The sequence below is a fragment of the Artemia sp. Qi Xiang Cuo genome, chromosome 9 (assembly GCF_049724085.1).
Source record: "Artemia sp. Qi Xiang Cuo chromosome 9, ASM4972408v1, whole genome shotgun sequence".
Classification (NCBI taxonomy): domain Eukaryota; kingdom Metazoa; phylum Arthropoda; class Branchiopoda; order Anostraca; family Artemiidae; genus Artemia; species Artemia sp. Qi Xiang Cuo.
In genome coordinates this window covers 2,751,494-2,778,437 of record NC_142802.1, presented here as the reverse complement: position 1 = coordinate 2,778,437, position 26,944 = coordinate 2,751,494, and the positions used below count along the sequence as shown (strand labels likewise).

General features: G+C 35.4%; 1 protein-coding gene and 1 pseudogene across 2 annotated transcripts in view; one reads left to right on the top strand and one right to left on the bottom strand.

The window, feature by feature from the left end:
• The window catches only part of LOC148948224 (heterogeneous nuclear ribonucleoprotein 87F-like), a 59,237-nt gene extending 32,714 nt beyond the window's left edge, over positions 1-26,523 (top strand). For both annotated transcript variants that reach the window (XM_089094216.1, XM_089094217.1), the window contains exons 3-8: positions 3,738-3,858; positions 5,696-5,906; positions 11,092-11,336; positions 23,565-23,922; positions 25,371-25,433; positions 26,299-26,523. In XM_089094216.1, the coding sequence (XP_088950342.1) occupies positions 3,738-3,858; positions 5,696-5,906; positions 11,092-11,336; positions 23,565-23,922; positions 25,371-25,429 (994 nt within the window). In that variant the 3' untranslated portion in view covers positions 25,430-25,433; positions 26,299-26,523. The remainder of the gene's footprint in view (positions 1-3,737; positions 3,859-5,695; positions 5,907-11,091; positions 11,337-23,564; positions 23,923-25,370; positions 25,434-26,298) is intronic.
• LOC148948225 (uncharacterized) lies at positions 17,700-21,012 on the bottom strand (annotated as a pseudogene).
• Positions 26,524-26,944: the final 421 nt, after the last annotated feature.

Genomic DNA, 26,944 nt, shown 5'->3' with positions numbered 1-26,944 from the left:
ATGCTGATTTTTTGGCTTGATAAACAAAATAGGCTGTCTAACATGGATGCCTAAACTAAGTATTCAGACCCTTTCAAATCTTTCTCTGAATTCTAGTTAAACAAGCTTTAACTAAACTGTTAAATCGGAAATTATGCTTTAGGGTATCAATGTACTCTAACACAAGACAATATTTGGTAAATTTGCAGTTTACAACATAATCCAGCTTAGATGAAGGTGAATATATCACTTGATGTTTTTTTATTCTCTCTTATAATTCAATAATCAGTTTTAAATTGATAATTCAAATGACACAATAATCAATATGTCATTGATTGTCAATTCTGAGATAGCAGATCAATTTATGGGTATTGAAAAATACATATTTATCTTACTATATGCAAAGATGATAAAGCTACTCTGAGGGGCATTTGTACATGAAAATTAATGTAGTCTAGTCCATATAAGATAAACACTTAACATAGGCATTTATTATCTTAATGCTTGTCTTATCTAAGTTGATTTCTAGATTTTTCATGATAATAATATGCAGTTACAAATGATAGTGCATAAGCTATTATAAAAGATTGTTTGTATCTATTGGGTAGGGGAGAAGGTTATTACATGCCTGAAGGAAGGGATGTCATTGCCTAAATTGCCTATCTCTCTATGGGCCTTCACACTAGTATGCCTTGATTAATTACCTTAATTTGCACTTCAGAGCAAATTAAGATCCATCATGATCTGTTACAAGCTCCATACTTGATGATGTGAATAATTAAACATCAGATGCATCCTACTGGTACTTCCAGGGAACACCACTCCATTCAAAATCTAATAACTTCTTGAACACTTTATTATTGGGTGCTGAGACTGTTTTATTTAACAGACTATTCCAGTGGTTTACTACACGGCAGGAGAAAAACTGTTGTCGGCGTTGAGTTTTGACAGATGGTTCGATCAGCTTCTTTGAATGTCAACTCCTGTCAGTGCCAATATTTTGGGAAATGGGCAAATGAATTGGGGGGGGGGGGTCTTGTGAAATAAACTTATGGGTCACAAGCACAGAAGATATACATCACCCCTGTATCATGGTGATGCTGTGCACATTCCAGAATCAATTACTTGTCTGACAAGGGCCATGTACAACCTCACAAAAACACAGGAAGACCTACTGGATATAGTTTTCTTTAAGAGTGCTAGGACAGAGTTTACATGAGACACAGTCTTTTTGCTGTTTGAATTGGAATTTACACTGGTTGTCAACAATGATTCGAAGATCCCTTTCTTCATCCACACTCTGCAGCTCTTGAATGTTTTTTTATAGTTGAATTGACCATATAATACTTGGAACCTGGGCTGGACTTGCCAAAATGAGAATAACACTACATTTGTCAATATTAAAGCTCATGTGTCATGTTGTTGTCCATTTTTGAATATGGTCAAGATCTGATTGTAGTGACTCATGATTGACTGCACCAAACAATTTTGAGTCGTCAACATAGAGAGTTAGATTATTTTTAGTTAATTCGAAAATATCATTTATATAGATATTGGGTAGGGTAGGTCCTCAGACCCTACCATGCAGGATACCACTGGTTAATCTTCATCTCTCAGCGAGGATTGATTCTCCTTCGTTAGTAAAAAGCCTCACTCTCTGTGATCTATCTGTAAGAAAAGCTGAGATCTAGCGTACAAGGTCTCCATTAATTCCACATTAGATAAGTTTTTTGTTCAAGTGTGGATGTGGAACTTAGTCAAATGCTTTTGCAAGGTCAAGCAACAAGACATCCACAGGTAAGCCCTGATCAATCAGGCCTGTTATAACATCATATGTTTCCAGCAAATTTTTTTCTAGACTTTCTTGGTTGAAAACCATGTTGGCTGGGCGATAGTATCCCATTAAGTTTCAGTATATGTGCAGAGGGGGGGGGATTAATCTGTCATCTCCCTTCATTTAAATTAAACCTGAATAGGGTTGCCTTGGGGTGATACCTCTTATGTTATTACTATCTTACATTTATTTTAATGCCATTTTTTCTGAACTGATTTGGTCTATGATACAATAATATAAAAATTAATTTTAACGATTATGAAAGAGTGGTTGGTCATCTTATAGGTGGGGCCTCGTGCCTCAAAGTATGCACTTTAATGGTTATTTGTAGAAACATCAATTAAAAAATTGGAGAAAAAAATTGTCTGTTTTGAGCTCTACTAGCCCCTTTAAGGGCTCAAAATGAATATTCCCCGCAAATGATTATTGAATTATGAAAGAATATGAAAAATAATCATGACCTAATTCTACAGAAAAGCAAAATTTTGTTGAAAACTCCAGTCTAGGCTTATTTACCAAAAATCTAATGTAGATTTTTATAATTCTGGTTGCATGTTTGACCATTATGGAGGGGGGGGGGGAGGGTTGGGTTAAGTTAGTCATATTTAGATTCAGAATAGAATTCTGCCTACAGGTCTCTATTTTTTAGCGAGGCCTACCTTAATATTTTTTCAAGGCTCCTCAGAAATCATGTTATTGTCATCTTGGATAGAAAGAGAAGCTACATCGGGTGTGACAAGGGGCTGGAACATATATCCTGAAATGGTAACTTAATACCATCTAGCACTTGATCACCATCAACAGCATTTTCTGACAAATCAGAATAGTCACTTTCAGAACATGATGAGCTCATATTAATTCACTAGGTAGATTCTCACTAATACAGGAATCAACAGATTTTGTAGATTTGAATTTTCACAAATGAAAAGCACTGTCAGATTCATAGGAATTAGTTCCCGCTAATCTTTTTCCGTTTCACGGTTTTTCAATTTTTTGCGTTGGCAACATTGTTCATAAAAATATTCGCAGACGTTCTAACTCAATATTGCTTATAGCAACTAAAATAATATTCGCAGTAAACTCGGACTTTCGGGTATAAAAAGGCCTAGGATCTAGAAGGTTAAATATGTTTTCATTTTGGTGTACTTGGTACTTTAATTTTGGAGGAAGAGCCTTTAAACTCTTTGTTTTCCTCTCCTTTAAACTCTGATTTCTAGAAGTAGATTTTTTTTTGAAAATCACATCATATAATTTACATCTTCTTTCAATTCTTCAGTTTCTAGCTTTGAACCTCTTTGAAATCCTTTCCATTAATTTTCTGATCTCCCTAAAATGGACAAAATCTAAGCTTATCTGGCTAACCCTAGCTTTAGCTATTTATGGTCTGGTAAAAACCCAGGATAATATGCCTTTTGTGCATTTCTAGTACCTCTTATACCCTTAGGGTTATGTAGTAATATATGTTAAGAACAAGGACTGAAAATATCTTAATATAATTAACAAACCTGTGCTAGTGCTAATGAGAAAATTTGTCTTGCTGTAGTTTGATATTGGAGAAAACAAAATCAAGCCTCAATATCTACTTGTAGAACAGGTAGGGGTTTGACAATAAAGCTATTATAATCTATGTGATGCTTTGTATATGGCATTAGTGGTCTGTTTAATGTATGGAAAACGTAAAAACAGTGTTATCTGAGCTCCACTGTCACTGATTTTAAGTTTAGTCATGATTGGCTTATTTCCTGTACAATAAAACTTTTAAGGCTGGTTTGGCACACTTTTGATTCTAATTATTTTTTGCCATTGTGAAGTGTGATTTCGGTTCAAATCCTGCAGAGTGGAATTCCTTTTTAAATATCTTTTTTAATAAAGGCTTTCAAAGTCCTGTGAATTTTTTTTTTATATTTATTTTTTTTCTCTTCAGATCTCGGGGTTTTGGATTTGTAACATATTCAAGAGCTGCAATGGTTGATGATGCACAAGACGCTAGACCTCACAGAGTTGATGGTAGAGAAGTTCAACCAAAGAGAGCTGTTCCTAGACAGGTATGATTGATAATGACCTAATTTATTACATATTGTATATTTACTCATTAGCTTAGATCCTCCAGAGCCATTGATGGCACATAGGTCATTGACGAAACCTCTCCGTATATCTTGAAGCTGTGCTGCAGGGGTGATGTCTTTTGATTCCGGTACTAACGATGTCTCAGCTATCCTTAGATGTTTGTGATATGTTCACTTTTAGATACAGAGATACCCATTGATATGGATAACTCATACATTTGAACAGCACCTAGTCCTTATTTGCACTACTCCTTATTGTCAATAATTCCGCTCCAAGAGCCACTTGGAGCCATATCTTCATCAGTGAGGCTCTTTCATAATAAAGGTTTGATTTATTCTCAGGTGCCTTATAGTTAAAACATAAAATCGCGAAGAAAACGAGGACAATTAACAGCCAGTGAAAAAATCGAAAAATTATGCAAATATTTCTGTCAAGACCTCCACTTGACCATCCTCAGTGCAGAATAAAACTAATAAAAATATAAAAAACCAAACCTTAAAATAAAAACACAAAACTAAAATTTGACGACCCTTTCTCAGTAACGGCGAAAGGGATAACGGTTACCTCAGTAACGGTTACCCTTTCACCGTTACTGAGAAAGGGTAACCTTTCACCCCCTCCTACTAAAGCAAAATTTATTGCTCTTGTAGTTGTTTTTCTACACATTTTTTCTAATATTGCTCTTTCTTATAAAGAAAATTGTCAAAAAGAAGTACTGTTTAGTCAGATGATAGTTACCTACATTCAACATTTTCGAGCGTCTTCCCTTTCAAGTATATATCCCAAGATCAATACGTGTTGAAAGAGATCAAAGGATCTGGGTGTCATCTTTTTTCTTTTCTTTTTTTCGTTCTCATTTGTTGTCAAAATTACACCCATGTGAATTCCACACTTGGGAAATTTAAATCATCTCATCTTTCTCTGTAAAATTAATTGGCATGTCTAGTCTAATAATATAAGGTCTTTGGTTATTTCATGAAATGTTTCATAAACTAGTTCACGAATTAAAAACTTCACTGAACTTCATTCTAGTCAAAACTTATGGGTATGGATATTCAGTAGTGAGTGTCTCTTGGTCTTCTGGTTTGGTTTTGTTTTCTTCTTCTGCAAATCTATAATCTCCATGACATTCCAGGCCTTGCGACAGCTTGGATTTAATTTAAGGTCTCATATTGCCAAGCTCAAGTCAACCCACTGTGTCGTCACAAGCTAAACCTTGGGGCAGCCAGTAACGCCAATTGAGTAGGTGAGCTGAGCATGCTCCCGTTGGGAATTTTAGCCCATTTCCCCTATATTTTGAAAAATACCTGTTCTTGGAGTATTTTCGTTGCAAATAACTTTTTTTGGTATTTTTCATTTAAAAAACTGAAAACGAAAAACCTATCCCCTTGAGTTTTTAGAAAATACATTTATACCCCTCTGACCCCCCTCCCCCCCAAAAATGTTAAATTGATGCAACTGATGGTGGCTCAGTGGGTTGATCTCTGCTTAGCAGTACAAAGGCCGAGGATCGATCCCAGCTGCCGCAGAGTCTGGGATTGCTTAGAAATTATGCATCAGCGTCTCTAAAAAATCCAAGAAGAAGAAGAAAAGCTACACTCTTTATTGTTAAGTTGAAAACTCTTATGTTTTTATTGCAATGAAGTTTGACATAACCTTGTTTGAAAAATTAAGTTAAAAAATTAATTCATTTTTGCTTCAACAGATTAAAAATATAAGATATCAAGAAATCTTATTATTAGTACATCTTTTAAGAAAGCTCCTCAATTTTCTTGGCATCAAAGCTGTTGTTAAATTTTGCAAAAAAAGTTTTAGCTTTCTGGAAAAGCAGATGCTGGTGCCTCTGTGAAAAAGATTTTTCTTGGTGGACTGAAGGAAGACGTCGAGGATGAGGACCTTAGAAAATACTTTGGAAAGTATGGCACCATCACTGATGCTGAAGTAGTTATAGACAAAAACACAAAGAGGAAAAGGGGATTTGGTTTTGTTGAATTTGACGATTATGATCCAGTTGACAAAATTATTCGTAAGTTTTGTTGTTTTAGCTTTAACTTGTGTTGTGTGTGTTATGTTAACTTGTTTATTGCCCTTACCGTATATATAGCTATAAAAGTGATATTTCAGTGAAGAAAGAAGATGGGAGTTTGGGGAGCTTTCAGAAAACAAACAAACACATAAACCAAAGGAAGAAAAAGAATGTTAGGCTTGTTTTGAAAATCAAACTAGCAACCTAGTACTTCACTGCAGTAAAGTCAGGGAAATAAGCAAAGGACGGTGTAATATAAACTTGCAAATCCCTAAACATAAGGAAAATAAAGAGCTCTCCTGTATTTTGTTCTCCTCTCTCTGATTGTAGCCTTTAGTACTAGGATCTTAGTTCTTCGGGTTTTCAGTAAAGATCTCGTATACTAAACCAAAGGGGAAGAAGAATATTGTGCCATTTTTTGCTTGATAATTTATGTTTAATGTCAGCGGAAATTATTTCTATTCCGATCGTATAGAACTTTCAAATGCGCCAACACTTAAGGTTATAAAGATTTACTTTTATTATATTGCAGCGAGTCAGGTAGTATGGGTAAGCATCGCGCAGACGAATTTTTTTTTATTCCCTGAATATTGACCAGCTAAATGGGTGACCCGTCCCCTTAAAAGGCGCTTCTCAGTGGAAGCTATTGAAGGTCTTTATAATCATAATAAAATTATTAAAACTAATACTAACACTAAACTAAGTAAAACTAGAACTAATAATAAACCCAATTTATCCCCATTCCCCCCAAAAATCTTTATAGAATCTGTGGAGGCTTAAAGGGTCTCACCCTTGCGTATTGTAGGCTCTACAGCAATAAGAATAAAAGTATTGACTATTTGAATTGTGAATGTGCCGAAACTGTTACAGTTGGCTCCTCCCAATAAAACAATAAAGTACCTCAAACTCTGCAAACTAACACCTCAAGTTAATAGCTTGGTTGACCCCACCCTAACAATGAGTGTTCAACTCGAAATATTCAACTTAAAGTCCAATGCCTAGAATCTAAAGAAGTAGTGCAAGAGCTGCTAGCAGTCGTAGTAGAATACACCATTTTAAGACAGAGAAACACCATTTTAAATAGTCTTGACTTGAAAGTTCATAAACCCTAATAGAAGAACGAGAAGATTCAGGCTCAGCAACATTGGAAAGCTAGGTTGTGTTAAAATATGTTACAGTTTTCATAGCCATCGAGGCATAGAAAAAAAGGAATAAGTAGATAGAATAGCGAGATAAGGTCTATTGATATTAGTCTTCTTAATACCATTACAGCCAACCTTAGCCATCTTTTCTATTCATACCAGTTGGAGCAACCAAATGGAGACGCAGCTAGTAGTACATTGCACAAATATTTTAAACTTAAAGAAGAATACACTAGCCATATACTACTTAACTGTAAAAAAAGAGAAAGCAACGGAGTCAATATTATTAAAATACTGAATCCCTTAACTAAACACCAGCTCAACCGTATTACAACAGCAATAAAATACCAACTAAGCAGGGATTAAAATAAACCCTTTGATAGTAATAAAAACCACGACCCAGTCTTCAAAAAAGGAATCTTATGTATTCTATTAGTTTTTTGATTATTAAGGCCTGCAACATCGTATATATCCTAATATATATCTTTATTTGAAAAAACCTAGAAAAGATTTTCTAGGTGAAGGCTTAGAACCTAGTTGCTCAGCTGATCAACATCATGCTGTTACCGAAGATAGGGACACTCGACTAAATCCAGAAGGAAGAGGGGCAAATATTCCAGGCTTCAGGACGCACGCATCGATTGTCTGTAGTTGGTTCAAGCTGATTCTCTCTGATTTTCCTTTTGACTCTTAGAACTTAATCTGCTGGTATGAATACAAAAAGATGTCAATGATCAGACGATCGCTAATATAAACTAAATTAGTATCTTTTTGACTAATAGGCAACAACTGAAGAGAACTTGGATAATGCTTGATCAGAGTACAGGTAAATTGCCCAAAAGTGTGCCTCACCACTAAAAAATTAGTCCTCTGATTTGTTTTATTTTATTATATTTTTTTTAGCAGCGTAACGAGTCAAAATTTGTTCGGCAGTTTAACTGTAATTTTAGGAATAAAACTTAGTGAGAAGATGCCGAATGCTGCTGTGAATGAATTAGCTGTATCACTCTTGGTACATGTTGCCACCCGGAGAAAAAAAATCACTAGGTTTTGGTGAAAATTAGGTTGATTTAATGATTTTCTTCAATAATCTAGTGATTTATGTTCTGATTTAGTGATTTGTTTTTGTTTAGGAAAAATTAAAAAGCACATGAAATAGGGATAGATAACTATATATGGCAACCCTGGCTGCTCTTATTTCAGCATTAATTCTCAATGCTCTTCAAGCATCCTAGAAAATATAAATTATTCATATTGTTTCTTGTTTTAACCCAAAGAGCATGGGTAACTTAAAAGAGTGGAAACTGGCATTAGAGTCGGCCAAAAAGTATCAACGCCATCTAGCGTATGGCGATGCTTGGTATTTTTTAAGCTTTAAAACTTTTTTCCTGTCAGAAACTGATATTAGGCACCTGTTACCACTCTAATTTTACCATTTACACAAGTTAAATAAAGAGTTCTTACTATTTCACTGAAAAAATATGCCAAGTGTTGTCAAATGCTAGATATCGTTGAGGGTATTTTTTTGTCAACACTAGCGCCAGTCTCCACTCTTGTAAGTCATTCATACTCTTTGGTTCCACCATAAATTGATCATTTGTTTTATTTTGAAAAATAATAGTGTCCAGGTGGCAAACCTTGTCAGAATCGCTTTGGTTAGGTCTCTATCATTTCTTTTCTATGTAAAGTTTCAATTGCTGTTTTTTGATCAGCAATTAGACAGTTCAAATTGGATGATATAATAGTATCGAGAAAAAATAACGACGATACAATCAAATATTCACTAGAATGTGTAAATTTAATAAAAGAAATTCTCCGACCTCTCCGTCTCGAAGTTTATCAAATCTTTAGTCTAAGTCTATTGATGATTTTTTTCATGTTTTGCATTGGTTTACTGTCTAGCCCATTGAGATCTTCTTTTTTTTTGGGGGGGGGGAAAGTTATTTCCTACGCATACTTTTCGTTTAGGTTTCTGTCATCGCTTTTTTGGATAAGGTCTAAGACGACACTGGCCAACGTGTCGCATGGAAAAAGCGTAAAAAATTAATTTGAGGAAAAAATTTCAGCCTATAAAAATAGGTCAACATTTTTATCACTAAAAAGAAGGAAGATATAAGTAAAATCCGCAAAACGAAATAGAAAGACAGGCTTAAAAAGGAGAAGTAAAAGAGACACTTGATAACGGGATTAACAATAATCGTATTATTTTGTTCTAATCTTGCTTATTTATTCTTGTTTCTATTTATTTTTTGTGTTTGCATTAAGGTTGGCAGGGCGAGGCTCTTTGCTGAAATATTTGCGTTTTTTGTATGTTTTCATTGGCTAAAATTCTTCTCCATTTTTTTGTACTCTCTTAATATTTCTTATTTTTTGATTTGTATTATAACTTTATGATTGTTTGTTGTTCTTACACAAAGTATTCACAATCTTGGTCAAAAGATTGAAAGAAACAAATCTAATTGTTTCAAAACAAATAGAGGAATCCAAAAAGTATGGAGCTGCTTCCTCTAATGATACTACAACAAACCAGACGGCAGCTCCTTGTGTTTTTTTTTTCAGGGTCTTGGGAGTTTAGTTTCGAGTTTGGGTCTTGGGAAGTCTGTATATTAAACGATGCATTATAGGGCTAATATGAAAGAAAGGCGGAGATGGCTAGTATACGTCTTACCGGCGAAGGATGACAAAATTGCCAAAGATTGTACTTTTGAGCCATTCATATGCGGCCGAACGATGGGGTTAATGAGGAGTGTGCGGAGCTGTATTAATGTTGACGTCTTGGTGCTGCAGTGAGTTGTTAGTAGTAATTAGTGTTGTAACCGTTAAAATTGGCTACGGTAAAATTGGGTATTTTATATATTTTACCGTAATTTTACGGACCCCCGTAAAATTGGTATTTTGCCTATTTTACGTAATTTATTTATTTTAAGTAATTTACGTATTTTACGTATTTTAAATATTTTACTGACATATTTTACGACGACTTATAATTTAAGAGCACAAAAGCGCGAAGAGGCTAGCAGAAAAAGGATTTAATATGATTTTGTTTTATTTATAGCTGTGTTTCCCGGTTTAAAAGGTGGTACAGGTAATTATAATTTTAAAATGGTGAAATATTTCTGAAATAAAATTACATTAGTTCTCTGAAGTGTTAAAGATAGTAAGGGTTACAAGCAGGATTGACATATGAAAAACAAGAAAAAAAAAATCTGCAACTAAATAGCTGTGTAAAATGAGAGTAATGTCAGCCAGCAGAAAAAAAGATTCGAAAATGAAAGAGGTAGATATTTCGTCGGGGACTTCCGCCAAGCCGTTTTCAGTTCTCAAAAAAGAAGGAAGACTAACCTTTTGAATTAACTCTAGCTGGGCAGAAGAAAGACTGAATCAAACTAACTAAAAAACTAACTAGAATAAATGAAAGAGTTCACCAATTAGATTGGGCAAGAAATCTTCTTGGTCATTGACATAGGTTGTCAATGACATTGACTAAGATTTTGCCTGCTTTTTCAATCAATTGCTACCAAATCAGTTGTTACTGACTGCAGTGTCTGAAAGAAATTCTTATTCTAGTTTAACGACCCTTGCGTTTTCAGCAATTGTTTTGGAATAATCATCAGATAATTACAGAATTAGCTCTTAGGGAGAGACGATAGGAGGGTGGAGGTAGAAATTGATACATAATCCTCAGGGCCGTATCTAAGATTTATTTTGTTGTTTTTATTGTTGTTTTTTTTTTGGGGGGGGGGGCGTAATTTTACATAGTTACCCTCAAAAAGTACCATTAAGTATATATTGTTATTTAAAATCTTAAGATTTGTTACATGTTAACTATGGGATATTTGTAAATTCTCAACTGCAGCCCTGCAAAAAACATGTTCTTAAATGGAGATACACCTTCAAATATTTGTCCCAAACTGAGGGAAAACATTCAATAATGAGCACATTATCCAGAAAACAGCCATGTCTTTCAGGTACCACATGAAAATGGTCAAAAGAGCCCTCTATCCCATTTGTTGCCGCTTACAGTTGTTTTTGTTTTCTTTCAGTGGAAGGCAATCACTATTTAAAGGGGCGTGATGTGGACATTAAGAAAGCCGTGAGTAAACGAGAAATGTTCGATCACAAACAAAACAGAGATCGCCCTGCCATAGGCGGTCGTGGTGACTGGGATGGTCCAAGGACAAAAGAGCAACCTAGCTGGAATCGAGGCACTGTTGGAGGTGGTGGCTATAACCAGGGACCTGCTAACAGCTGGGGTGGTGGATATGGTGGACCAGGGCCTGTCCCACAGGTAAAAGTTTTTCCATTTCATCTTTTTAAGTGTAAAAATAGCATCATATCCATCTTTAGCGATCATTATTTAGTTGATTGTCGGGGAGGAGGAGTGTTTGTGGCTGTGCTGGGCTTCAAGCGGTTGGACGCTATAGCGAGTTACTAGAAGTGGCAGTAGTTTTATTTAGAGAAGCCGTTTAAAAGTGTGTCTTATTTAGCCTTTCAATGTTGATCTTTTCTCTATTTTTCCTTAACTTGTCCAACACAGAAAATTCTATAAAAATTCTGTGTAGCTTTTACGCTTAGATTCTGTGTAGCTTTTACACTAATACTACATTCATTTGTTACTGACGCTAAGAAAGAGATGGCTAAACAAAATAGATAATTTCGTTGGAATGTTGGAACTTTTTCCTCTATAATGTTAATACACTAATTCCTGAGACTGTGTTGGCTGCTGTCCACTGACAGCTTTCTAAAATGTCACTTGGTAAGACAGAAACAGGATTTGGAACCTTGGTGAATGCCCTTACAAGAATAGGCTTGGTATAAAATGTTGAAGCTGTTCTGGTGCTGTGAGAATGTCTGGGGTTTCCACCCCGTCATAATCCTCTTTCTCCGTCCCTATCACCGACAGAGAAATTCTGCTTGTATGGTCTCATAGTGCCACCAGGGTGGATCTTTGTCGAGTTCTCCTTACCGAAGCTTACCGAACCTAACAGCGCTACAGAGTTACCCTGAGGAGTGGTACTTCTCGAGGAAATTATAGCTAGTAAACGACACAGCATTTGCACTGGTTTCTGACCAATGGATAATTCTTCCGGGTTTAGTTTGTTTTGAATGGACTTTTTTGGGCTAAAAAACCTCTTCCTAGCTAACTATCATGTTATGTATTATGAGTTGCCTATTATCTATTTATATATATTTATTATCTATTTAATTTATATTTATTATCTTATCTATCTATTTATATTATCTATTATGAGTTGCCTCCCCATAGTAGCATGATATTTTTTAGGTATGAATATGTGATAAGTCGGAGGTAATAGGCATGATATTGTCTGTGCAAGATTTAAACTCTTGTTGATTCAAGATCATCGCCAAGTGTGGAAAGCCATGTTGTGACCAAGATGGGCCCAGTACTGTACAAAGTCTACATTCAACTGGAGGTACTAGGGACTTCTTGTTGTTGTTCGGTTCTAAGCCCGGCTTAAGCACTTCCTCTTATCTTCAGAATATATGTTAATTTCCGTCCCGTAGTAGTTCTGGGACTAATCCTTTTCCTGAGTGAATAATACTTTCAGCTATTTAAGGGTAATTGTCTTTATTGTTCCCGCTCAATTTTCGAAACTGGTCTTACAGATCTTGGTAACGCCACTGCTTGTATCTCGTCGATAGCAAACCCGGTATGAGACTATTGACAGAAACACAATTAGTCTTCGACACCTGGGTTCTTTTTTGTTAATCAAGTTTAACGGAGGAGAAAAAAACAAAAGTAAAAGCACGTTAGATTCTATGAAGATCAAACTAGATGAGCAGGTTAAGATATGTAGAAGAAAATATAACCACTGCTGAACTAAAAATTGAATTTTTTTTCATATGAAATTAATCTTGATTGGATCACTTTGGGAAAAAAAAGTGCATGGGAGGGGGCCAAGCTGCTCTCCAATTTTTTGGTCACTTGAAAAGGGTACTAGAACTTTTAATTACCGTTCAAATGAGCCCTCTTACGGTATCATAGGACTACTGGATCGACACGATCAACCCTGGAAAAAACAACAAAAAAACACGCATCCGTGATCTTTCTTCTGACAAAAAATACAAAATTCCACATTTTTGCAGATAGGAGTTTGAAACCTCTATAGCAAGGTTCTCTGATACACTGAATCTGATGGTGTGATTTTCATTAGAGTTCTACGACTTTTAGGGGTTGTTTCCCCTTTTTTCTAAAATAAGTCAAATTTTATCAGACGCGTAACTTTTGATACATATTTGAAATCAGTATAAAAATCTGATTCTTCTGATGCATCTATTGGTATCAAAATTCTGCTTTTTAGAGTTTCGGTTACTATTGAGCCAGGTCACTCTTTACTTACAGTTCGTTACCACGAACTGTCTGACAATGTGTAAAGTTTATAACTTCCAGCCCTTCCCCTGGGACCTGTGTGGGATTAAGTCATCCTAAAAGAAATATTTATTAGATTTTTGACTATGCTAAACAAAATTAGTATCTCAAAATTTTGATTGGGTGACTTTGGGAAAAAAATGAGCATGGGAGGGGTCCAAAATGTGCCCTCCAATATTTTCGGTTAATTAAAAAGGGCACTAGAAATTTTAATTTTCGTTCAAATCAGCTATAATATGATATTCTAGGACTACTGGATCGATACGATCACCCCTGGGGAAATAAAAAAAAAGAAAAAAAAACAAAAACAAATACACACTCATCCGCGATCTTTCTTCTGAAAAAAAAATACAAAAGTCCGTATTTTTGCAGATAGAAGCTTGAAACTTCTGCATTAGGGTTTTCTGATACACTGAATCCGATGGTGTGATTTTCATTAAAGTTCTATGACCTTTTGGGGTTTTCCCCTCTTTTTCGAAAATAAGGCAAATTTTCTCAGGCGCGTAACTTTTGATGAATATAACTAAACTTAATAAAACTTATATATTTGAAATCAACATAAAAATTTGATTTTGTTGATGCATCTGTGGGCATCAAAATTTCTGTTTTTAGAGCTTTGGTTACTATTGAGCCAGGTTGATCCTTACTTCCAGTTTGTTACCACGAACTGTTTGATATCAAAAGAATCGGCTTATTATGCTGATTACAAATATAAAGTTTTATTAAGTTTTGTGTTACCTACCAAAGGCTACAAGCCTGAGAAAAATTGCCTGATTTTCGAAAAGGAGGGAAAATACCCCTAAAAGTCAAAGAATCCTATTGAAAATCACACCACCAGATTCAGCGTATTAGAGGATCCTACTGTAAAGGTTTCAAGCAGGGTGCTACCACTTCGAATAACCGTCATAAGCATCAAAAGTCATAACATCCAAAAGGAAAATCCGTCAGAACCACCAACCGTCACAACATCCAAAAAAATTTATAAGTTTATATAAGAGCAATAAGTATATAATAGTTTAGAAACAAATTTCGGCTATATATTTGCACATCAGGGGGTGGGGGTAAAGCATAGCATATATTAAATACTTAACCCAACCTAACCTAGGTACCTTTTCCCCCTTAAACCCCCAAAAAGTATGGTTTTAAATTTTGGATGTTGTGACGGTTGGTGGTTCTGACGGAGTATTTTGTCGATGTTATGATGGATTTTGTGGATGTTATGGCGTTGGATGTCCTGACGGTTGGATGTTATTACGCCTTCCGTTTCAAACTCCTGTCTGAAAAAATGTGGAATTTTGTATTTTTTTTACCAGAATAATGATCACAGATGCCTGTTGTTTTTTTTTCCAGGGGTGATCGTATCGACCAAGTGATTCTAGAATGTCGGGAGAGAGGTCACTCGGACAGAAATTAAAAATTCTAGTCTCCTTTTTAAGTTACCAAGAAGATTGGAGAGCAACTAGACCCCTCCCACGCCCCTTTTCTTCTAAAACCGGTGATTCAATATTTGAGGGCGCCATTTTGTTCAGCATAGTTGAAAGGCCCAATAAATATCCTTTGCAGTTAACATAACCCCCGCAGCCCCTGGGGAAAGGTCTTTAAGTTAAAAATTTTGCCCATTGTTTACGTATGTATTTGTTACTGGGAAGTATGTATAGATTTTTAGGATGGGGTAGGGGAGAATTTTCTGCTGGGATAACTTTCCAAGGGTAGAATTTTCCTTGTGGAAGGACGTTCGGGGGGGGGGGGAACTTTAAAGGGGAAATTTTATCATGGGGGACTCTCCCGTAATTCATGTACGAAATTATTTTTGTATGTCTTGTTTTAGCTTTACCGACTCAATTTTACCCACGGAGATGTTGAGGGTAATTGTCCTGGTTAAATTTTCACCGGGATTTAATTGTCTATAGGATATTTTCGTGGGGAGGGGATTTTTCCGTGTAGATTTAGCCAGATTTTCTGGCATTATTTAAAAAATGATCAGAAATTAAGTAAAAAAATAAATACTGATTTATTTATTTGTTTATGCATGTATGTATTTTTAAATTTTTCCCCCACGACGGCTCCATACTTTTGTTTTAAAATTGGCGCCCTGGGATATTTTGCCTGAAAAAAAAACCCATCTAGATGGGTCACAATTTTGAGAAATTTTTTAAGAGCCCTAATTTAAAAAAAGAATTCATATGAGTAACGTCATATCTATGAACATATTTCAAAAGCACAAATACGTCATTTCCGCGTCAGGAGCTGTTCTTTCATTTTTAGTATCTATGGCGCATGTAAAAATACACAAAAACATGGCTAAGTATAAAATACCAAATGTAATGATTCTATTTAAAAAAGATATTTCCAGCAGTTTGATAATATCTCAAGGACATAAACATAAATTAACTCTTGCTCAAAATGAACAAACTAGAGCATCAAATGAGACAAGATCAAGAGGACGACCTTAAAAAACGTAAATCCGCAATCGGTGAAAATGAACATTCTAGACCATCAGATGTGACATGACTAATCCAAGTAGCTAAGGTAAAGTGTATTGAAAAAAAATATCTGATGATAAAGAAAATGAATAAAAAAAATATGTCGTTATAATACTGGCGAAAAAGACAATTATGATTCGAAAACTAAATTGAATAAAAAAGAAATACGCGTTAATAGTTAAACGGCATCTAAATTTACAACGACTCAAAAACGAAACTGAAACATAAAGAAATGCGTGGTTAAAAGATAAGCTGCAGTGAAAATTGCAATGAGTCAAAAACGAAAGCGATGCGGTCAATTTAAAAAAATTCTAAAGTAATGATGAACGAAATTGAATAACAAAGACATATGCGGTTAAAATATAAGCGGCAGCAAGACTTACAGCGAGGGAAAAAAGTGAAGTACAAAAAATGCGGTTACAAGACACACTACAATGGAAATCAGGAAGAATCAAAAATTAAAGTGAAGAACAAAGAAAGAAATATGTGGCTAAAAGATATGTAACAGTGGAGATATTGGAAGAAATATTGCGAGCGACAAAAAACTATGCCAAGGGTTACATGAAAATGTCCAGGATAATGTAAATCAGCCTGCTGCTTCACTGGAGCAACAGCCTTGGATACGAGACAAGTGACAATGAAAATCGATATATATAAGAAAGCCTGTCTATCACATCACAAATAAATAATTGTGAAACACATGCAAAAAGTCAAGGATGATGTAAATCAACCTCCTGCTTCACTGTAGCAACAGCATCGGATATGAGACAAGTGACGATGAAAATGGTGGAAAGAAAAAGATGGAATATCGAGTGGCTTTCCACTCTCTGAAATCATGTACACCAGGCAGTGCTTACCAAGCGTGATGGGAGTGTGCAAAGAACGGCGAACCTGTGAGAGCTATACCAAGAGTGTTGGAACTATGCCAAGCACGGTGGATATGGGACAAGCCTGGTAAAAAGACGCGACTTTGATCATCACAGCTAGCTGGGAATGCACATTACACACTTACTAATTAAAATTAAAGAGCCGTAATAATCACATCACATCACATCAAAAATACAAGTACATCAAAATGCATCACATAAAATACATCAAACACAAAGATTCATTTATTCCAAATCAGACCAAAATATTTCTTCAAAACCGCTGTTTTCATGCGCTGAATGACTGGTGGATTCTTCGTTGTCTCCCGATCCCTTCTCTGTATTTTTCCTGTTGTCCACGTCAACCAGACTTGACCTTCTTTTCTTCCCTCTTTTGGTTTCTTGAGAAGAGCTTGGCTCTCTGATGTTCATATCCTCTGAGACCATAGGCTCTCTGATTTCCATATTCCTTACCAACCTCGATTCTTAAATTTCAGGTAGTAAGGATTCTTTCCAGAAAGCTACAAGTTTTGGAAATATTTTCGCCCAGTATTCTTTCGACCGGTGAACTGTAATTGTATCCCAGTCATCAATGGAGTAAAAAACTATTAAGGGGCACATCATTCTATCTAGTATCTCTAGTTGGCCTTGTGTCTGGGAAAAATACCTACGATTTTTTTTTTAACTGAAGACATCCACTGGATAATTCAATAAAACATCCTTTGACTAGATTTTTGAACTGAGCAGCATCATAAATGGTTTTGAATTCTGGTATATTATGTACAGTTTTTATCTCTATAGGTGTGCCATCAGAGAGCAATCCATCTACAGATGCACCAAGATATTGATGTTGTGGATGCACACTAAGTCCTTTTTCATCTCCCTTTATGACATTTAAGTTGAATTTCTTTTCATACGCTTCTAGAGCAACTACTTCTAAATCCAAACCCTTTTTCATAAGGGCAGAGCAGAATCTAGATGCCAAATTTCGAATTTGCTTAACAATTGGGGCAACTCTAATGCTATTTTTTCTAGTTGCAATTCTATGAAAATAACTGCTCGTTATTCTTCTAGATCTCTCTTCAACCCAGTTCTCATTTTTTGATTGCCCCTTGGTATTATAAAACAAACGGCTAATACTAGCACTATCCAATTTTAAATGTTGCTTAGTATATTTTCGTCTGGCTGAGCTTATTTCATCAAAAGTCATATCTGGCTTATTGCAGTTTGGTCCATATTCCCGATCGCCAAAGTTGTTATTTCTGTTTTTTAACTTAGCAAAATGTTTTCCTCCAAGAGAACTATAATAACTGGTCAAATTACGTGTAGATCTTAAGCGATGTTCTGCTGTTTTTTTGCAATACTTTTTCGTCAAGCAAGAAGGACTGGACCTAAAAATATTTTTCCAAGCTAATTGATGCCATTTTGGACCTGAATTATAAGCAAGGCTGGCTCCATTTACTCTTGCTTGGTATGAACCTCCCTTAGACCGGCTTATTTGCTTTCCCCCGATGAACTTTGCAACAACTGACTTGTAGCTTTCAACGAAGTTTGTAGTTGCGTCATTTCGGAGCTGCTCTGCTTTTCGACATACAACCTCTACCCCCTGTCATATCATCCTCAAACACGTGCATGGGCAGAGTATTCCACCGACTTTCTATTTTGTCATTAATGAATTTAGGGCAACCGGAATCGCATTTTGTGTGGTTTCCAAAAACATGGTACGGACCTCTTTTTAACAGGTTCTTCAGTTCTTCCGCTGTTCCATTATTTTCGGAATTTATTTTGATCGAACCCCTTAAATTTTTGGTCAATTGCTGGATAATTCCTCTGGGAAGAAATTTGGTGTACAAACCTTTCTTATTTTTGCACAAGATGCGTTGTATAGTACTTTGTGACGTGATTGGCACATTCATCTTTCCGTTTATTTGAACCGTAAGAGACACACTGTTTTAGCTTATAAAAAACACTTGAATCACCGTCACCAATAAACTCTAAAAACTGTAATCCATGCATCTCTTCACTGGAACGAAAGCCTTCAACTAGAATGTCTGTTTCCATACTCTTCGAATTTCCGTTATAGTTCAGAAAACAGAAATAGTCTTTAGAACTTACTTTAGAGTTTGCAAAAGAAAAACACATATAAAAATATTTGTTTTTTATGCCAACATATAACAGTTTTTTCGTCAATGCATTTATGATAACCGCAACACAACCTTTGGCTGAGTAATCATGCCCTTTGCTAGGCTTATTCCACCCTCCATCACATATCACTTTTGTCCAGCATGAGTCCTCTTTATACCTATCTTCATGAATGGCTAATTGTAAGGCCTCTCGTCCATTTTCTCGCAAAATTTCCGACGAACTATTCATCCAAGCACTACCCAGCTGTCTTTCAATACGGGAATAAACTATTTGCGACATTGGCTTCACTCCAAGCACTCCGAAGAGTTCACACAATGTAGAATATCCACCTCCAGTGCCCATGGCTCCCCAAACGGCCTTCAAATTCAAGCAACCTTTTAAAATTGAGTCTTTTTTTGAGAAAGTAACCTATTTACTTTCTGTACTAAAGCATGAAAGATATTCTTTTACACTTGTTACTGGACAATCTGGTTCATTTTTAATCCTCTTTTCCCAGTTACACTTTTTACATTTAACTTTCAGTTCAGTTTGCAGGCCTTTCTTTTCTAATTGTTTTATTATCAAATTATCATATGATAGTCTACAACTAATCTTGTGTGCGAATACAGAAGCTACTTCACTGAGGAAATGTCTTAGATTTACAATGCAATTTCCATCTGAAATTCCAGATAAGTCAATATCGGTAAATGTTGCTGACCCATCTAAACCAGAAGAACCTCCACCGCTTCCCAAATTCTTTGCTTCGTTTAGTTTAGGATTTACTGAAAGTTCTTCTGTAATTTCAGATGAGGTTGAAAAATCATCTTTTTGTTCTCCAAGCTGTACCTTCCTAAAAATAAAAATAAAACATAAAAAGGAATGCTGGTTGATAAACCCATCATTCACAACATATATACACACAAGGGAAGTAATTATTGATGTATTGGAAACACTACTACTACTAACAACTCACCGCAGCACTAAGTCACCTGAGGCCAAAACAGCTCCACACGCCCCCATCCCATCGTCTTATATTCAAAACCCACGTGTTACCCCCCACTTGGACGGTTACATTTCCCTTGAATCTTTCTTTATGACATCATTACGTTCCAACCACAGACGACCAGCTTTTAGTTTAGCTCTAGGTGGTTGACCAAAAAGAAAAAATCTTCAGCAGTCTGTCATCTCTCATCCGCACAACGTGCCCTAGCCATCTCAAACTTTCTCTCATTATAGTCATAGAAAGGGGGATTGGACCACACTGGGACAAATCCGGATTGACTACTCCCTCTTAATTTATTAACATGTCAATACAACATTTTATTATCATGCCGTCTAGCTGCATCTTCCAGATCCTCGCAATTTTAGCCAAGGTCTCCACTTCACACCTCCTGAGTTCATATTTTATGCTTTCTCCACTTTCATTACATTTTTATTTTCATATGATCCATTGGAAGTGCTCTGTTTTATACAACTCATAAGGATAGATATAACTTTACAAATCTCAGGAATAGCTCAAGGATAGATTAATGTTTTTTCCCTTTAGAAACTACTATAAAAAAAAATCCGAATTAAAGCTTATTGCATATCATTATATACCAGAACTCCACTGTCAAGGCCCTGGGATGTCTTCTTCATAGCTTCACAAGTGTGATAGCTGGAAACCAGGCGCTAGAAAGGCCCCCTACTCCCCCTCCTCGCCAAAAAACAAAGCTAAAAAACTTTCAAGCAAGTTTGTTTCCTCTATTGGATATCCTGGAGGCAAGTAGTTAATCTTCCTCAAAATCATAAAACAACATTACACCTGAAACAGAACTTTTAATTGTTTGTGTAGAGCTGGTTAGATTTTTCCGCATCCTCCTCCAGAAAATTACATTTTATGTGCCTGGGAAGCCTAATGTGAATTTTTCTCCTAACCATTGTACATATATAAAACAAGTTTTTTTCCATAACTTTTATATTGACGGGGACGTAAAACCAAAACCCATCGGAAGCAATTTTAAAATCTTCTGGACTGGATGGAATGAACATAGTATATGTAATATTTACTTACCGGTATTTTAAATTCAGCCACCTTCTGTTTATATTTTTCTTCCTCATGGCTCAAAGGTCTTTTTGACAGTTTCTATCCGAAAGTCATAATGATACAGAACAGAGTCCAATCAAAATTGCGGGCTTTCTTCCTATTGGCTGACGAAATAACGCTACCAAGCGGGAAACAGTGGGAAAATAAAGTAAAAATCGAGCAATTTTTTTATTTGTATTTTATTGCTTTTGTATTTATTTTAAATTGTGATAGACATCAGACACTTTCTGTAATCATTGTAGATTATAAAATCTGCATACTGTCCAAAATTCTAGCCTTTGGAGCAGATTTCATGACTTATAGCAAAAAATAATGAAAACTGAAAATAATTTTTTGTACCAAAAAAAATAAAAATTAATAATTCTGTAACCAACATTTTTTTTTTAAATACCAGTAGAATCAACTGCAAAAATATCTACTTTCATTTCCCATCTACTAAATTTTTATTCAACAAACTAAAATAACTTGTTTTCTTTTTTTCGACAAAAGTAAACAAATATATAGAAAAAGTGAAACCAACATTATTTTACTTTTTAACTCGGGAGTCGTCAAAAAAAAAAATCAGCGCAAAATCACTTATATCGCAGCAGTTATTCCCGATTTCCTAGCATAGGGAAAATAGCATTAGCCACTAATAAAGACGATTAGCCTTAAGCAATATGAAAATGGCAACTTGAATTGTTACAACGTTAAAAACCAACTATCATATCGAAGTTTTGACTGACGAATTCAGACGCCTCAAACTGGACTTCTTAGGAGTTTCAGAAACTCATATCCCAGGGGTAGGAAACATGAAATTAGAGGATGTATAATTTATTTACTCAGGAAGGCAGGATGGGAGCATAGGCTGGGAGCTTAACCCTGGCGTCCTGAAAAATCATTGTTTTTTATGTGTATGTTATGAGATATTCTTGCTCTGTAACTTGTAAACCTTTTAAATCTACGCACGCTCTTCCTCCTCCCGAATCTCCTATTCAAAGCCTCCCTATATACATTCGCCTAAGATGTGTCCTTTCCCTTAAGTCTCTTCTTACGAAATCCTCCCGCCCCATTCGGGGACGACCTGCTTTTTGTCGAACCCTAGACGGTAGGCTGACAAGGACTTTCTGTTGGTAAATTGCCATTCTTCATCCGTAGAACGTTTCTTAGCCATCTCAACCTTTCTCTCACTATAGCCATAAAAAGAGGGATTGAACCACTTTTTCGTACAGCTGATGGCTTGAAATAGGGTCAATTAGTCGAGTACCCTAAACAACCCATTGGTATTTTGGCAAGTGGCCAAGTTTATGCAAAACAGGACGTTTTTTGGAATATGCTCCGTTTTGAAGCTTTCCTCAATCTATCGTTTTTATTCCCCTGATCATCCAAGCCGACCACCATTTCTAGTCCTAGCTCTAGCATAAAAAAAATCGTTATCTTTATTAATTACGAGAAATTCTTGTAAATGTGTTCGAGGATTGTAAAAAAGACTTTCACAAATAATTCGGTGTTGAGGTACATAATCCGTAAGGTATTCTATTCAAATTTTCGATTTTTTTTTTACTGCCTTCAATATTGTCAACACATATGCCGTTTTGGTATAAAGCTATGTTGAGAAAATGGAATTTTTTTAGGAGCGTTGGTTGGCAGGAATTGCAAACCCCTATTGTATCCGTTAACTTTATGTTTAGGGAGTAGCCTTTTCTTCTTCATAATGCAATATCACTAGAAAAAACCGTAAACAACATACGTAAAGCGTTTTTCTTTTCTTTTTCTTACCTTTCTTCTTAAATAATTTAAGTATTTCGGTTTTGAGCGAAATATTTGCATAGTTTTTTAATTTTTTTACTTGCTTTTATTGTCCTCGTTTTCTCTTTTTCGCTATTTTTTGTTTTGACCTTTTTTCTTTTTATTAGTCTTTTCTTATGCATGTTTAAATGTAGACCATATACTTATATCACTGTCACATTCTTGTTTTTAAAAGTTATATTGTGCTCACAGTGCTATGCACTGCCTATGATAACATTTTCTGCTTCAGTCTTGTTCTTTTTCAGTTAGTTCTGCTTTCTCATTATCATCACTAGTTTTATTCAATTTATTTGACTGAAGACAAAATACACCTTTAAATCATTATTAATCAATCTTTCCTTGAAGACTGATTAATTTTCTTCTCATTATTAGGTGTAAAGTGTAAAACTTTGTTAGAAGTGTTTTAAGAGTTCCGCTACAAATTTGATTGTAAGTATTTCAGAGGTTCCACTTCGTTGACGAAATGAAAGGACTTATCTGTTAGTAAAGCTGAATCAGTTTATTGCAAATTATTAATTGATCTAAGAAAATCTTAAAGAATCGTGGTGTTTTTTTTGGTATAAATGGATCTAAGATGGGTTTAAGGGAAAGGGAGGGGGGTAGAAAACGCTTTTATTTAATATATTAGTAGCGTATACTTTTATCAAACGCTTCTAGAAACTCCCAGTGATTTAAAGGATCCATAAAAACAAAAAACAACAGAAGATCACCCTCAGAGCTCATATACTTGTTAGTATAGTGATATATTTTTGATTAAGTCTAAATTTCGAATCTATAGGGAGGCTACGGTGGCGCTCCACCACAGCAATGGGGTGGCCCACAGCAGCAATGGGGTGGTCCGCAGCCGCAATGGGGTGGCCAACCACAGCAATGGGGACCTTACCCGCCATCAAGTGCTTACCCTAATCAACCATATGGTGGGGGTGGATATCCCTCACAAGGTGGACCAGCCGGAGGAGGCTATGGCTCAGGTTACGGTGGCCCACCACAAGCAGCAGCACCTCAAGGATGGGGTGGTCAACCATCACAACCGCCTTTTGGTATTGGATATGGACCAGAGACAGTCTACGGAGAGGGTGGACCAATGCGAGGTGCTGGTTATCAGGGTGGCTACCAAAGACCAGCTCCGTATTCTCGTAAGTGGCTACTAATGTTTTTTTTTTATTTGAAGTTTTCCATTTTAGTTCTCCTTTTTCTACGCCCTCCTAAAGAAAATTGTCACCTGTTTAGAAGCCCGGACCTGTTTACCGGGCTTCTAACGTGTTTAGTGAGCAAACTGATTCGAAGCAGATTTGAGTTGGGTAATTAATGTTTGGAATTCCTATTGTTGCTTGTCATTATGGCTGAACCTGCGGAAATGCTTTATCAACTATTTTAAGTTCTCTTAATTCAAAACTTCATTAGCCAACGTGTATGCTTTTTGGGGCTTCTTTTTGTTTGGACATATAATAAACACTATCTCTTGTTGTATCAACCATGGTTTTTATGTAATATTTGTGCAATCATGCATTAGAAATTTCCCTTGTGCCGGTATTTTTTAGTGCTTAGTATAATTAAGGATCCTCAATGACTTCCGATAATGTCTGTCCTCGTTATATCCAAGTTATGATTTTATGGAATAGCCAGAAGTTGGTGGGTAAAACCATGTGTAACAATGAAGAATTTTCTCTCGCTGATGTTGCTACCCCTCCCCAATCCATCTGTTCGTGCAGCTAGAAAGAAATTGCATGCGAAAAGTCTAAAGCTTTTTGCTATGTATATTTCAATTTTGGTTTCGAATTCGGTCCCTCCCAATATCGAGGCAGATCTTGTTAGTGGAAATTCATTTAAAGTATGGTGTTGGTGATCTCATTGCGAAACTTGATAATGAGCCTCCATCGTCTCTTTTTGTATCTCCTTCCTATGTTTTTTTTTGTTAGTGTTGTATTTTGTTTAGTCCCTTACAGGGTATAACCTTGGGCACTATTTTGATGTAGGTATTTTTAATGTTATATTCAAATATAACGTTACCTCTAGCCAATCAAATAATCTTGAAATATAAACAAATCAAAAATATTAATTTTGGATCTAAGAAACCCAGTAATTGTTCTAAAGAAAATATTTTTTCAATGAGGAATCTTCCACTGGACACTGTCTGAGGCTCGGGTAGGGAGATCAGTGTTCTAAGGAGGAAGATTTGAGGTTCGGGGATGTTCTATAAAAGAAAGAGAAAAGAAAATCAACCATAATTTAGAATATTAGAGGAAAAATGCTGCTGTGATAATTCAATGCCTAAGTTTTTGAATATATATTGCATTTACGTACCTTAAAAGACTTAGATTTTGAAAAAAATGTGTTGTATTAACGGGTGCAAATTTTAGTTTATTGTTTTGTGTGTGTTTTTGTTTTATTTATTTCTTTTTCTACTTTTTTTTATATAGTTTAGTCCACTATTTATTCTTTTAATGGATCTGATTGATGAATAAATAATAGATATTTGCAGCGTTAGGAAATTATATTAATATTTCTTTCCAAGAAGATTTGCTTAAATTGTCTAATTTAAGTCCTTTGTGGGAGAGAAAATAATTCTTACTTTTTTTTTTAGCTCCAAGGGGTGGAGCTGGAGGATATGATTCTTATCCTGCTGGTGGCAGAAGATACTAAAGTGGTAAGTCCATTTACTTGTATTCTTTGCCAGATCATTTTGTATAGGCCTATTAATTTATTTCCTTTGTCATATTCCTCATTGTAAGTTGATATTTTCCCTATGCTGACAAGACATTTTCTTTTCCCTTCTTTTCTTACGTCTTACGAGGCACAAATTTAGACGTGTGATTTTAGTTTCATCTTACAGTCGTAATATCAGTCTTTTATATTTTTTTTTGTAGCACCAAGTGGTGGCCCTGGAGGATATAATATATAATATATCTCATCCTTCTGGCTACAGTTCTTTTGGCAAACCTAGCAGTGTAGTTGTTCTGCATTTGTTTAAGTAGTTCTTAGAAGCAGTGTAACAATGCTTAAGAAACTTTTTTTTTTTTTTTTTTTTTTTTTTTTTTTTTTTTTTTTTTTAGTGTATTTTCCACATTATCTGCACTTTTTCTCAGTCTTGCTGCTACAATATAATTTTTGTTTTATTAATAAAACAGTTTTGTTTTGTTAATATTTGTCAAGGATATATTTAGTGATATAGTATTTTATTTTGTTGGAATAGTTTATAGTATATCTGATATAGTTTTATATTTTTTCTCGTCTTTGTGTCGTTAGTTAACAGTCAGGCAGGCAGGAATAGTTCAAATGTACTAGTTTTTGTTTGTTTGTTTTTTTCATTGTTTTTTTGTCGTATACTTCCCAAGTTGCCTGCGCTAATTTTCTCATGTCTAGGTCTTGTCACATCAAATTTCTTATAATCACCTGTGGTGAAGCAACACTGTTTTGTCACTAATTGTGAAGAGTATATTTTAGTCTTAGTACTGTATTATTTGGGAATAGTTTTCAGAATTTCTGATTTACTTTTAATTTTTTTCGTCTAGGTGTCGATTATCAACTATCAGGCAGGCAGGAGGTTTAGAATGAGGATAGACATCATCAAGTGACCAATTAGTGCTGACACCAGTCACTTCCCCCTCTCCACTTTTTATACTTGTACGTGTATTGTGGTAGAACAATTATTGTAAAGTGTTCTTTTTCAAAGAAATAGATTGTCAGGAAAATTAAATTCATTAAATCTGTTGAAATAAAGCTTTTCAAGTTCCGGACATTAGTATTGAAGTATATAGGTTGAGGATGATGACAGAAAACATGTCGCTTTGAAAGGGAAATCTTCGACTCTTTCGAAAAAGACGTTAGTGTTTGATCAATTCTGATATCTTAGTCCAAACATGACTGGTTTGAGGGGTTGACAAAATTAGAAGTAGATAAATTTTTTAGAATGATTGTATAGAAGTCGAAATATAGGGGTTCTTAGGAGCTAATATCGAGGGTATATAGAGGTTGCTTGGGGCAAGACAGCTAGACATAATGCAGACAAGGAGCATAAGATTAAAAGACGGACGATTAAAAAAAAAAAAAAAATCATAAATGGGTAATATTCTAAATTGTTCTTCTTTATAAGGTGTGAGGTCTATGAACATCAAGGGCAAGTTGTTTTACTTCTTTATTGAACTGGCTAAAACACTG